Consider the following 13,949-nt stretch of genomic DNA (forward strand, 5'->3'; position numbering starts at 1 on the left):
CTTTTGTGTTTCGCCGAAGAAACAAAGTCAGATGAGGGTGAGAAAATGATGAAAGAATGCTTTTTTTTACTATTAGGTTTTAACCCTAAATATGAGTGGGAAATCTGTTTAAAGTCATGTCCACTCAACATGAGATAAATACTCAAATCAGATAAATACAGTAGACTAATAAAAGCTGCTTATTTAACATGAAGAGGGTCACCTCACTGTGGGAGATCAGATGACTGAATATTAGCCGAACATTACATATCTCATCAGATGATGAAAATAACTTTATAATAGCGTTCGGTCACTCAAAGCAAATGATTTCTCAAGTTCATTGTCTCCAAAAACCAGTGTTTAGGTACAAAGTTCACCATATATGAAACATGCTAAAGTAATGTGGTCACAAGGACCTTAAGTGTGATGTTGTCCCGCTTCTCTTGCTCGCTACTTGTCTCCACAATCTCATTCCTTGTTATCTGTGAAGCACATGAGCCTTCAGCGAGCCAGCATGCTAATTGCAGAAAATGCCAGTTACAACACCTCCTCAATGTGGTGAGAGCTGCAAAAAGTGATGGACCACGGTTCATAACGATTGTGATTTTGTTTCTTCGAACTCTGAACCTGTAGACCACAGGAGTGTGAAACCCTTATCATGTGAGCACAACCGTATCATGCATGACAAACTAACTGCCGAGTATGTAGACTTAAATGCGCCATTGCGCACATAACGGTGAGGAGAGTCTGAACTGTTGTTCAAAGGACTGAGAATCACTTTGTACTGACAAACAGAAAGAATGAAAGGGAGAAAGGAGAAAAAAGGTCCGATTCCCAGCCTGAGTTCGGTGTGTGTGTGTGTGTGTGTGTGTGTGAGGGGGAGTCGGAGGGGGGAGGTCAGGAAGCACATTTGTATGCATTTCCTCTCATAACAGGAAGTGCCTGACAGCTTCCCCTTCACAATGGCTTCGCTTCTGCTTCCCGCCTCCAGTGCATTTTTCCCCTGGGGAGTTCCTCTAGAGGACAGAGACAGGGGGGATGAATGTCCATTTGTCACCATCTGCCCCTGCACTGCGATTCATGTGACCCACGCACCCCAAAATCTCCCCACTCACGCTCCATGTTATATGAATCAATATGAAGTCTCACAGTAGGGGTTGTATTGACAATAGATATGTTTACCCAACACAAATTTGGCTCTGTTTCCTTTCTCAACAGCTTATATTTAAATGTTAAACAATGTTAGAAGATGCATTTGTGCTCTTTCATAAACTCTGTTCCTGCTAAACTACACTGATAGTAACAAAATATGCAATATTTAAGCATTGCTTTCAAAACCTCACTGAGCGTCACTTACTGTAACAAAAAGAACGTTTTGAAGGTCATCAGCAGAAATATAATAAGCAGCAAAACCTGCATGAAAAACGAAAATGAGAAAAGCATTGAATAATGAGAAGAAAAGTGGAATAACAATTAGCGTAAGAGGAACACAGGAATTTTAAGAAGATCAAGTCGAAGAGGATACATTTGGAGAAGTTACATTTCGCAGAAGCAAAGGAATTTTTGAGAAGATGTTGGTGAAGAAGCAGAAAAAGAAGACAGAGCGAGAGAGGGAGAGACAGATGAAAAAGTGAAAAATCTCACAGCGTGTTTTGTGAGGAGACAGGCGCAGAGGTAACGATCACAAGAGAAAGGTGGGAATCGTGGAGAGGAGAGCAAGGGGTGATGGGATACCCAGAGGGCCTCATTATTTTCTTGCTGTTAATTTTACTCAAACTGTTTCACACCTTTCCGTTGTTGATTGGAGAGACGCCTCTGTTGTCATGGGTGGCTGAATCAAGCTCCGTCTCCATGCCATCACACCATCATGAGGCAGAGATGAAAAGAAAGGTAACAGAAGCCTACAGAATGTGTGGTGCCTGCATTTGCCAAGTCAGTTAGAGGGGTGAAAACAACATATAGTGCATGTTGAGTGTCAATTAAAGTACGCACTTCTATCACAAAGAGTCTTCCAGAAAAAGGATTTCTATCACAGCAGTAATGGGTGACAACTGGCCCTTTCTGCTGAAGAAAATCCCAAAATGTGATTTTTGCAAATGTTCTTTTTGCTCTTTGTAGGTTAAAACCTGGTTCATATCAAAGTGAGTTATCATTTCCTTCTTGTCCCATTCAAGTAAATAAAAATGAAACAGAATAAATTACAATGTATTATACACTACCATTCAAATGTTTGAGCCTCTAAGACTTTTGAATGTTTTTGAAAGGAGCCTCTTATGCTCACCAAGGCCACACTTATTTGATAAAAAAATACTGTAATATTGTGAAAAAGTAATATTATGAAATATTATTACAATTTTAAATAACTGTTATATTATATATATATATATATATATATATATATATATATATATACACACATATATATTTTTTTCAATTTCTTCATTTTTTAAGTTGATGTTTTATTAATCTAATATTTATAATATTTTATTAGTGCTTTATTTCAATTCATCAGAATGATTTCTTTCTTTCTTTCCTTCATTATTTGAGACATAGATAAAAAAAAAATTAAGATAGAAGCCTTAGTTTTTCATACTTTTTCCTAATAAATAAATGAATTCTGGATGTATACATGGACAAATGAACAAATGAAAGTAGTTCTCAATCAGTTGAAGAAAAGCGTTGTAGTTTTGCTCATTAGCAGAACATTCTGTGCTCAGCGGACGAACAGTTTCTCCTCATTAAAACCATACCTCTGGCTTTACCCAGTATAGAGTTAATGCAGCTTCAGGCCACTTTATCAGTCATGTGGACAGAAAAGGTGAAGCAGAATGTTATGTTCAGCAGCTTTAGTACCATAATAATGTGATGCATCTACCTGCTAACTAACAGATTAACAGCGGTTAATGTGTTTGCTGTGAACGCGCTGTCTGAGTTTGTCCTGAAGTGACTTCAAAAGTCTTAAGTAGGACTATATGTTCTCATTCTGACCAAAATAGATTAGGAATGTAAAAATCAGTTACTGAACGATTAACATTTCTTCTGGATATTGATTCTTATCCTTTTCCAGAGATGTTTATTAAAAGTTCAGTTGCTTTAATCTTGCGTTTCATCTTAAAGTGATGCACATAAATGTGCATAAACACTCTCATTTCTGTAAAACAGTAAAGTAGCTAACCAAAAGTCAAGTCACATGTGATACAATGCTATATACAGATTGTTTTATAGCAGCTTCAGTATAATAAACGGGGTATATATATATATATATATATATATACACACATTTAAATTTTTTTATGCCATTTATTCCTGTGATGGCACAGCTGAATTCTGCATCATTACTCCAGTCTTCAGTGTCCCATGTTCCTTCATAAATCATTCTAATTTGTTGATTTGGTGCTCAAGAAACATTTCTTATTATCAATGTTGAAAACAGTCTACTTAATATTTTTGTGGAGACCATTATACTTTTTTCAGGATACTTTAACAAACTGAAAGTTCAAAAGAAAAAATGTTGTCTTAAAAAAAATATTACTGGCCTCTGAACAGTAGTGCAAATATAAATATTATTATTATATAGGCTAAAATTGTTTTGAATGCTGCACGTTAACGTGGCCCTAAAGACTGCCATGCTGCTCTCATTTATTAATAATCATGTGTTTATGGGTGGAGTAGGGGTTTTAAAGTGTTCCAGAGACTTTTCCATGTCAGTTGAGTTAAACCACATCACATTTTCCTTAACTCAATGAATCTAAGAGTATCATCTGTATGTGTTGGGTTTAATTTTCCAAGACAGCAGCAGCAACAACATTTATTCTTCAAATAAGCAAATGTTTCATCACCTTTATTTCATCACCAATGTCAGACATCCACCATGTCCTGCCTTAATCCTGGTATTGCGAATCCTTAATCCTCTTGCCATCATATAGCAGATGAAACAGCACTGTCACTGGTTCCTAACTATAACTAACTACATATAATTTTATCTTCACATAATTATTACACAGATTCATCTCTCTCAAACATGCTTGCAAGTGTATGCTGTGTATTCAGCAGTGTGAATATTAGTCAGTAAGCATGCTCTTGTTAGCGATGTGGCTAACACTTTTATGACACAGGGGGTCCTTTCATGTGACGTGCCCAGGAAAGTGTTTGAGTGGCTGGGGGGAAGAAAGCCAGGCTCTTCACACTGATGCCCTCTGTCTAAGCTTCTGGGCAGCCAGTCAACACCAGGGAGGCCTACTGGAGGTGCATTGCTCTGTGCAAGTGTTTTTAGGAGGTGGGCTACAGAGCCAAAGTGGCCGCCCAGGGCGATTGAGGCCTTGTGCCCATAAGCATGGCGCCAGAGGCAGGGTGGGCCGTAGGGAAGCTGCCAATCTGGAAGAGGTGATATCAGCAAGGAAATGATGGGAGACGACAATTGGGCCAAAGATTTTTGAGCATTCAAACATTAAATGTTTGAAAAAGGTGATTCTTATATAAAAAGGTGATTCTATATCACATACTTTTGCCTTTTTTATTTAGCTCTATCAGGCAAACTGTATAAATAAATGTTAACATGTTGACATGGTAAATGAAAAGTATATGCAATTATATTAAGAATAGAGCCATTACATATTAGATAACAAAAAATTATTTCATATAGACTACAGTTCAAAAGTAAATAATTTTTTAATAAATTATATTATTTTTTATTTATGTATATTAAGCAGCACAACTGTTTTCACCAAATCAGCATATTAAAATATATTTTTTAAGGATCAAGTGGCATTGAAGACTGGAAGCTGATTTTCACTGAAGCTGAACATTCAACTTTGCTATCACTAAAATAAATAACATTTTAGTTTTATTTCTAAATAAAATTTTACATAAATATATTTTATATTAAATATATTATGTTTTTTAATACATTTTAAAATATAATTCATTTGTAATTTATTATTAGCATCACCTTTTTCATCTTATCTCACCCATAAAATGCAACTCTGCTACAAAAATTGGTTGCATTTGCATGAAAAGAGAGCAAACATCTCAAGAATGCCGAGTTTAAGGTAATACCATTGAAACAGTCTGTTGTTTATTTGGCTTCAGTATGGAAAGATTTCCTTAAAGAGGAAGTGAAAATATGCACAGCCCCAGCCACGTCTTCAACACATTAAGAGCTAGAGGGCAGAGAAAAAGCAAAATAGAAAAGAAAAAACCCTTTGTAAGTCAAAGGCCTCCCATTCTTGTCTTGTGATGTCTGTCTTCATGCTTCTCTTGTAATACAAAGAAGCGGGTTGTTTGCCACAGCCCAAGATGAATGGCAGCAAGAGGACAACAGTCAATGACAACCCCTGTGCCAGCTGTTGAACATGGCATATAGTCTATAAATACACAATAATTTATGATGCATGTTTTCAGCAAAGCATCTTCTGACCAAAACCTCTATGGAGAATTTATGAGCGTATTTTTTATCACTTTGCAAGGCCACAGTAGGTTTTGGCATTGGTTTTAATGAAAGTTGTTGACATACGGCTAACGATATGGTCATACTAGACAGTAAGCATGCAAAATTATGACCAATTTTGGCAAAACGATACATTTCATGCTCAAGGGCTTCTGTGTTTATGAAGTAATGCATTACAAATAATTAGAAGAATTTAAAATGTTAACATATTTTATCTACTCCACTATCCTGCAACATTGTCAACACAATCATGCAGATTAGAAGTTTACTTTTGTAGTGAGCCAAGAGTTCAATCCCACATGGCAGACACATCTTAACATTCACAGAACAAAAGTAATTAAGTAGTATAAAAGGCTCAATTTCAACCATATTAAATAAATGTCATTGTTGCTTTCTTTGCCCTCCCTTTCCTCTTTTCTATCCCAAGACCTGGAAATCTGCGGCATTGACTCTCATCAGGTGTCCTTCCTGTATCAATCTCTGATCTTGAAGTCTGGTTAAGGGGGAGTGAGGAAAAAAAGAGAGGGAGAGAAGGATAGGAGAACAGCGATAACGCCAAGACAGGATGCTCTCTGTGCAATCCGATAGCCTCGCCAAAAACATCCTGACATCAGCCCCCTCCTCCTTTTCTCCGTTTCTTTCTTCCTTTCCTTTTATCTTCGCTTATGATTAGAAACTCAGTGTCTTTGAGCATTGAAAGTTGAAAATAGTGCAAAAAAGCTGCGTAGAAAAGGAAAATTCTGTCATTATAGACTCACTATATTTTTCGTGGATGAGAAAAAAAAAATAGAAAAATCTATATAATGGCAGTTAATAGTCACTGCGTGTGCCAAGCTCCCCCCTAAATAAAATACATTTGTGTGAGGAAAAGATTAAAATATAAGGCATTATCTTATTTTATTTTCTTCCCCTCAGCCATAACTCTCAAATCAAATATATTTTAGACATTAATGAGATCAAATATCACTTCTCAGAAGTTATCTGACTACTTTTATGGTATGTTTTCTGCTTTTTGTTATTTTTAGAGCTTGACATATATGAATCGTCATTGTATGGAAAGAGCTGCATGAAGTCCCTTGAAAAATGTGTGTTGAGCATAAAAAAAAATATTTGAATTCAGTGAATAATGACAAAAATGTCCTTTCTGGATGAACTATTCCTTTATGCAAACATAAACTCACCAATAAGACAGTTATTTTTCATAAACACAAACCTTTGAAATTCATACAGAAGCAAATTCAATATGATGCCTCGTTAACCTCAAAACTTGTTGGTTTTTCAAAATAAATAGAAACCGAGAACAGAGAAGTTTCTGGTTTGAGAAGTACCTTGACTCATTCTTTCAGCGTTTGGTATGAGAGCCCACATGCATGTGAGCCTCTGGTTTCCTCAAGGGGGAGAACTTACTCAACCCTCAAGTACTGAATGACTAATGTCACTGTGCCCCCTCCGTCTGCTCCGGCTGACACGCCCATTACTTTCCTCACCAGCGTTTTTCTCTCTTTCTCCTCCACTTCTCCTCGGGCCCTCACACTATCTTCAATAATTGATCAACCCACCCAAAGTCCAGACAGCAGCCATTAACTGCAGCAGCATGGCCTCACTCAGTCATATCAACTGTTAGCCAAGTCCTTTTCCCAAAATCACATCTTTTTTCTTTTTTTCTCCAGACCAGACTGAGGAACTACAAATGTCTGTTTCTATGACAAAGTGTCATCCTGTGAAAGGATGTGAGGACTCTGGTTGACTGTTCAGATACAGAAGACAAAGAGAAAAACCTCAAACTAGTCAAGGTTACTTTCTGTCAAACTGCTTTCCAGGTTTTCTACTTTTTTTTTTCTCCATAAGAGGACAAATGTAAATGTCAAACATAAAGAACATTTATTGATCTTGCAGTAGAACAAGCGTCTATGTAACTGGCACCAATACGATCAATATAACTACAGTATCTGTTATGCATAATATCTGCCTGCTTTTATGTGTTCCTGACTTGATTCTGTTTCACGGCCAAAGAAATGAAGATACAAATGTTTTTCTAATTGTTCAAATTTGAATGCATTAACAGATTTTAAGATTTTAATGCCTAAACTAGGCAAAGCTGGTTTGCTGTAGTTCTTATCTTGTCTGGTTTTGGGCACTTTTCTGCTGGTTAGCAAGCTTAGGAAGATTAAGAGACCTGCAAAACCAGCTTAAAACAGCTAAAACCTGGTTTAAGCAGTTATTTTCTGAGCAGAGATGATTAATAAAAAGATTCTTTAATTGAATTACATTTTATATTATTATGAACGCAACTAAAGCTACAAATGATGAACAGGATCTCAGACATCTGAGAGCCAAGTTGAAGAGGAAAACTACTAGCTAAGGCAGGAAGGCCCCTCGAGGGCCATCTTCTACCTCTTTGTTGACTCCACCTAAAGCCCTGAAGCATGTGGCATCATTCCAACATTGCCATCTCTGGGTGTTTGTGTTCTCCACCCACTCTGCCCCTGCTGAAGTAATATTCCACAGCCATAAGCGAGAGGTGGCGGTATGTGAGGACACCAACAATTAGCATGCGCACACCACCTACTTGGTCTATTTTAGTTTGAAATAACCCATCAAACTTCTGTGAAGGAAGCTGTCTAGAGGTGGTTTTTGGCTCCTTCTGGTCAGCGTGACTCACCTGTCTGTTGCGCTCATCCATAATCCGTGTGATCTGAATCTTTTTCCTCCCCATTGTCCCCGTCTTTTTGTCTCTCTCTTTCTCCAATGAACTTTATACTTTTGTCCCTGTTTTTGCTTGCTTTTTCTTCAAACCAGGCTTTCTTCTCTTGACTTCCTCCACTCAATTCAAAGATTCCAGTAGCTGTACCTGCGAAAGGCAGAGAGAGAAAGGCATTAAGTCAGATGAAAAATGGCAAAACCGCAGCTTTAAAAAACAGGGAAAGGCAGAGTCTGAGCCACATGGGACAGCAAATAAAGACAAAAGAATCTGCAGACGATCTGAGGCAGCGCTGTTTTCTGCCATCAATATCATGCAAATCAGATTCTCGCGCTTCAGCTGCAACTATGAGGGTAGACAGCACTGTCATGCTCTCTCTACAGTCACAGAGAATTTGACAGTGTTTTGGAACTGCCACTAACTTAACAGCTCTAATCATTTGCAGCGTAACGTTTACTGTTGCCTGAACGACAAGCTGCGCCACTTTCCTAAACAACGCTGGTGTAACATTTCACAGAATTGTCACTAGCGCTCTGAACGAACACATTGGAATTTCCCTTTTAGCTGAAAATGTATGTGAACTCAACGAACTGGCTGAGCTACGGTGCACCAAAAGATAATACTTTACTATCCATAAGAACTGAAAAAGAACCTGAATGGAAACATAGGCCAACCTGATTTAGCCCTCATCAAACCCGCTCTAGAATATGATCCCGTTGTCACATCACGGCTTTGCTCGGCTCTCCATCTCTCAGGGAAAAAGGTGTGCAGGGCCTTTATCGGGCCTTCCTGCTGAGCTCTTTCTGCTTTTGAAAGGCTGCCCTCACCTGAGAAGCTAACCCAGGCTTTCTATAAAGTGCTCACAGCTCAGATCCACACAGTGTGAGAGCTTACGATCACAGAACACACGTGTGCATGTGCCGGTGTTTGTGTGCATGTGCGCACCTCTTTGGTGCTGTAAAGTAGGCCAATCCGATTCATCTCTGGGAGGAGTGGCAGAAGTGTTGTTGTGTTTTATTCTGACAGTAGAGGTGATAACATCCCTCGTTATGCAAATGAGTGTCCCATTATTTAAGCTCGCTGTAATGCAGTAAATCTGTCAGTGGTGTCACGTTAAAAGCCCTCCATTGCGTTCTCTTTATTCTCCGGCTCTTTTTCTTCTTTCTGAACCATATTTCACCTGCCAGAGCGAGCGAGGAACATTGATGTAGATACACCTAAAGCATACGCTGCGCTTCTGACGTCTATCCGTGCTGCCATGCTGCTCTCATTTATTAATAATCAAGTGTTTATGGGTGGAGTAGGGGTTTTAAAGTGTTCCAGAGACTTTTCCATGTCAGTTGAGTTAAACCACAAGCAAACTCTAATTTCATTGGCTCAGATTCATGTTCATTTCATACAGTGTGGCTAATTTCCCAAATTCCGCACAGATTTGCTGGATTCCTTTGGTGTTGTTGAAATAGAGTTGTTAAATATATAGTTTCTTTGCTACAAATGCTGATATTGAAATAATGTATTTTTTCCCCACTGTCTCTAATAATAACTGAGAATAAGATTACACTCTATTAGCATACAAACAACAGCGCTCTGTACTTCACCAAGAGCTGGACCGTTAGCAAGCACGTCTTAGTGTGTAAGTGGTGAAATCCGAAGTGGCTTGATGATTGTTTAGAGGACCACTGTAAAAGACATAAAACAAGGAGCAAAACAACTCAACTACAAGCTAGTGATAACGACTGGATGCCTGTGTAAATATTTACCCATCGTGCAGCCAGCAGACGTGGCATCACGGAGTGTGGTTTCACTGCTCACATTTGAAAGCTGATTAAGTAGTTAACTCAATCAAAACAGGGTCTGTGGCTGCAACTCAAAGAGTAGCTTCCTCATTGATAACGACAGGTCTGTAATTCCTGATTCAACCATGCCAGAGTCTCAACATGGACCTGCTGTACCTTACGTATTCATTTTAAATGCCTTTTAATGGGCTTCACCTGGACACTGACTCGCGTTTACAGTGGCACCAAAAACCGAAATGAATGAAAGTTTGAATGTTATTGTATTAGATAACAACATATTAAACCTGTAGATATGTAAAGGAAACCTGAACTGACATTTTTTATTTATTTATTTATGCAATAACCTCACATTACCTGTGGACATGTTACCGTAATGATATATTTATTTATTTGTTTATTTATTTGTTTGATATTTTATCTAAAGCATATAAAGATATCCTTTCAGGCACCAGGTAACCTTCCCCCACCCATAAGCACTGGGACAACCTGATTCAACCTCAGCACAATCTCTCACTCTCCGTTCACCCTGTACACCCTGGCCACCCCACCTCCCCCATCTCTCTCTTTCCTTCATCCGCTCCTTCACATGTACACATGCTCACACTCATCTGCTTTCAGATTACCACAGATGAGCACAATCCAATTTACACCAGTAAAGCCGAACTACAGCGCAGACAAGCTGTGGTTGATCAGCAGCCAGGGGCGCTTTAGATATAAAAACGGTCCGGTCACCGCCACACAAGCACTCATATGCAATGTCTGACTAAACGATTTCTTGATGCACAAGTGTGACTGACCCCTGCCGAAAACATGGGAACAAAGACTATGTGTGTGTTTGAGATCAAATGTGTGTGAGAGCGTTTTAGTCTTTAGTATGTGCAATTATGCCAGATAGAGAGAAAGAGTGAGGCGGAGAGGGACTACTAACAGGCTTTCTCTGCCATGATAAGCCAATTCACTAATCCATAGCCAAAGCATATGGGGAGGGTGAGAAAAAGAGAGAGAGAGAGAGAGAGAGAGAGAGAGAGAGACGAGGGCTAGAAAGATCCCTCCTTCCAAAGTGAACCTCAGGACAAGCTTGGCTTAGTGTGACAGACAGAAGAAAGCCTGGAAGAGAGGTCACCACCAAAGGGCTGAAGGGTCACGGAGGGATGCTACAGGACAGAGAGGGAAAGATAAGACAAGTTAACCCACAACCTTTCTCATTTGATATATTGGGCTCAAAGCAAGAGTACAAAGAGCAAATCAGAGCGAAAAGAGAAAACCAAAGGAGAACGAGAGAGATGTGAGCAGGTCTCTCTTGAGGAAAAGGAGGAGAAGCTGCCTTCCACCCTCCCATCTGTTAACCATGCCTCTCTTCCTCTGCCACAGAGCACAAGGGTGGTGGGGGAATGAGGAGAAATCGTGGGGGAAAAGAAGAGAGAGGTGGGGGTGCCAGCACTGGGATGTAATGAGGTGCTGTGTGTTTTTCTCTCTTTCGCTCTGTCTCTCTCTCCCTTTAAGAAATGGAACTGTGAGTGCAATGAGTACGTTCATAAACAAGCACAATTCTGGGTCGGCTCGGTCCCTAGTGTTCCACCTGAAAAGCAAAATATATATATTTCGCGCGCGATTGTATTGTCAAAGTTCTAATAAAGTGAATATGACTTCTTCTCCATGCTCAGCGATATAATTTTGTTAGAGGAACAAAGAAACAAAGCCATTTTATATTTCTCTAAGGGGTCTCGTGTTGAGAATGAAAAATGATTAAGATGCAAATACCATGAATTATATTTGTAAAAAAGTACAGAGACTGTATCTGATAATGAAACATTTGTTTTGATGAGATATACAACTCCGGCAGGTTTCACTTTTATTGAGATCTGGCACAATCTGTATGGAACAGTGCAGTGGTGCTTGACTCCCACCACATTAAAGTCATCTGTACGTTATTATTACGATCAGACAGGAGCTGATCTTTTGAGAAATTTACCTCAGCACAATGTTGCCACCCTTCGTAAACGCTCTCGTTTCCACTTTCCCTCTTTTCTTTTCTTCGCAGCACATCTGCAAGACATTTGGTACTAGCGTGTGTTTGAAAAAAAAAGGGCAGTATCCTCTATCCTCGTGGGGAAATGTGGTCGCGAAGATTTGAAATAACATATTACGGGGCAGAAAGTAAACCTTTTAGGAGGTGCATGATACATTAAATAAACCCTCACTCTTTTAAAATAAACTTTGTTTCCTTGAAGAGGCCAAAAAACATTTTTAATATGTCTTCTGAGCAATTCCAATACAAAGGCATGCTTTTGAAATTTTCATGTTGTAATCCTCAAAACTGTATGTGACCCTGGACCACAAAACCAGTCTTAATTTGCTTGGGTATATTTTTAGTAATAGTCAAAAAAAAAAAAAAAAATTTTATGGGTCAAAATTATCGATTTTTCTTTTATGCCAAAAATCATTAGGATATTAAGTAAAGAAAATGTTCCATGAAGATATTTTGTAAATGTCCTACCGTAAATATATCAAAACTTAATTTTTGATTAGTAATATGCATTGCTAAGAACTTAATTTGGACAACTTTAAATTAGATTTTCTCAGTATTTTGATTGTTTTGCACCCTCAGATTCCAGATTTTCAAATAGTTGTATCTCGGCCAAATATCGGTCCTATCCTAACAAACCATACATCAATGGAAAGCTTATTTATTCTGCTTTCAGACGATGTATAAGTCTCAATTTCAAAGAATTGACCCTTATGACTGGTTGTGTGGTCCATGGTCACATATAAGTACTGTTATTTACTCCCAAGGTTTTTTCTTTAACACACATATTTAAGGAGGTGCGGCTGTTTGGTTTGTGCTTGACGAGGGGCAGGGAGCCCATAGCGAGAGAGTTAACGGTCTATTGTCTGTATAAAGTCATTATGGGCAGTGCTTCTTAAGTGTGGCAGCGTCTGCCTGAGGGACAAAGCTGACGAGTGCCCATAAATCTTAGCTGTGGAAAAGACACAGGATGGGTGACCTGAACCTGAGATCAGGATCAGTGTGGGAGGGACCCTGGCAATGAAGATCTTAATGAGTGCCAGTAAAAATGGTTGGCATACAGCATGCATTTTTACTGTGCATGTGGATTTAAAAATTTGAATGAATAAAAGTGGTCAGAAATAAAAGGTACAGACTTTTCTCAGCTACCACTATAAATAAGTCTCAACAGTAAGGACTGCCCGCTGACCAATGAAAATTTTACATTTGATGCATCATATGTAAAAAAATAAAATAAATAACCTAATAAATGAATAAAAAAAGAAATAATAATTTCTAGTTTACTGCAAGTTTTTGTTAACAAATGTTGTGAATTTTCTTTATGTAACACATTATTTTTGTGACAAAAATAAAACATTTAAAGGAATTGTTCAACTGTATGATAATTATTTCTAGTAAATAAAAATACAAATCAAAAAGTTATTCTTCTGTGGACCAAAAGGAAAAAAAATATTATGTTGAGTCCTCATATGATGCAATTCATATGGTTTATTGCTTAACCAGTTTACATTTGAAATAGTTGGATGTTTAGTGCAGAAAAGCAGTTATAGTTATGCAACACATTTGATTTGGATTCCCCCTGATTTCCACCGAATGTATTTTGAATGAAATCAAAGCACATTAAAAGCTACTGTAACAATCTACACAGTCTCATTTCAGTAAGAGAGCATCAGTGTCTATCTGGGTTCCTCTATCCATCTATACCCCCTAGACCCCCCACTGTATGACTGGATAGAGACAGGAAACATACACGCATGCACACAGAATGGTGGAAGGATATGGCATCAGCAGCCACAGACAATCAAAGGTGTAAAGGTGCTTCCTTTCCTAAACTGTTCCAGCGTACACAAAATGGGAACCAAAACTCCAGCGCTTCCTTCTCCAGGCCAGAAAAGAAGAAAAAATAAGAGAAGAATAGAGAGAAAAAGAGTTGAGGTCTTGAGCCACAGCTGACTGTAAACAAATGGCCTTCACTGATGCAAGATCTGACAAAAAGGTCTT

General features: G+C 38.5%; 1 protein-coding gene across 1 annotated transcript in view; it reads right to left on the reverse strand.

Annotated features, from left to right (window-relative positions):
* LOC107553916 (myocyte-specific enhancer factor 2C-like) overlaps window positions 1-13,949 on the reverse strand; it is a 73,723-nt gene that overhangs the window by 45,453 nt on the left and 14,321 nt on the right. The window contains exon 2 of the mRNA XM_016236263.1: window positions 8,088-8,276. Coding sequence (XP_016091749.1) covers window positions 8,088-8,141 — 54 coding nt within the window. The 5' untranslated portion in view covers window positions 8,142-8,276. The remainder of the gene's footprint in view (window positions 1-8,087; window positions 8,277-13,949) is intronic.

This window comes from Sinocyclocheilus grahami, unplaced genomic scaffold (assembly GCF_001515645.1).
Source record: "Sinocyclocheilus grahami isolate Dianchi unplaced genomic scaffold, SAMN03320097.WGS_v1.1 scaffold486.1, whole genome shotgun sequence".
Classification (NCBI taxonomy): Eukaryota; Metazoa; Chordata; class Actinopteri; order Cypriniformes; family Cyprinidae; genus Sinocyclocheilus; species Sinocyclocheilus grahami.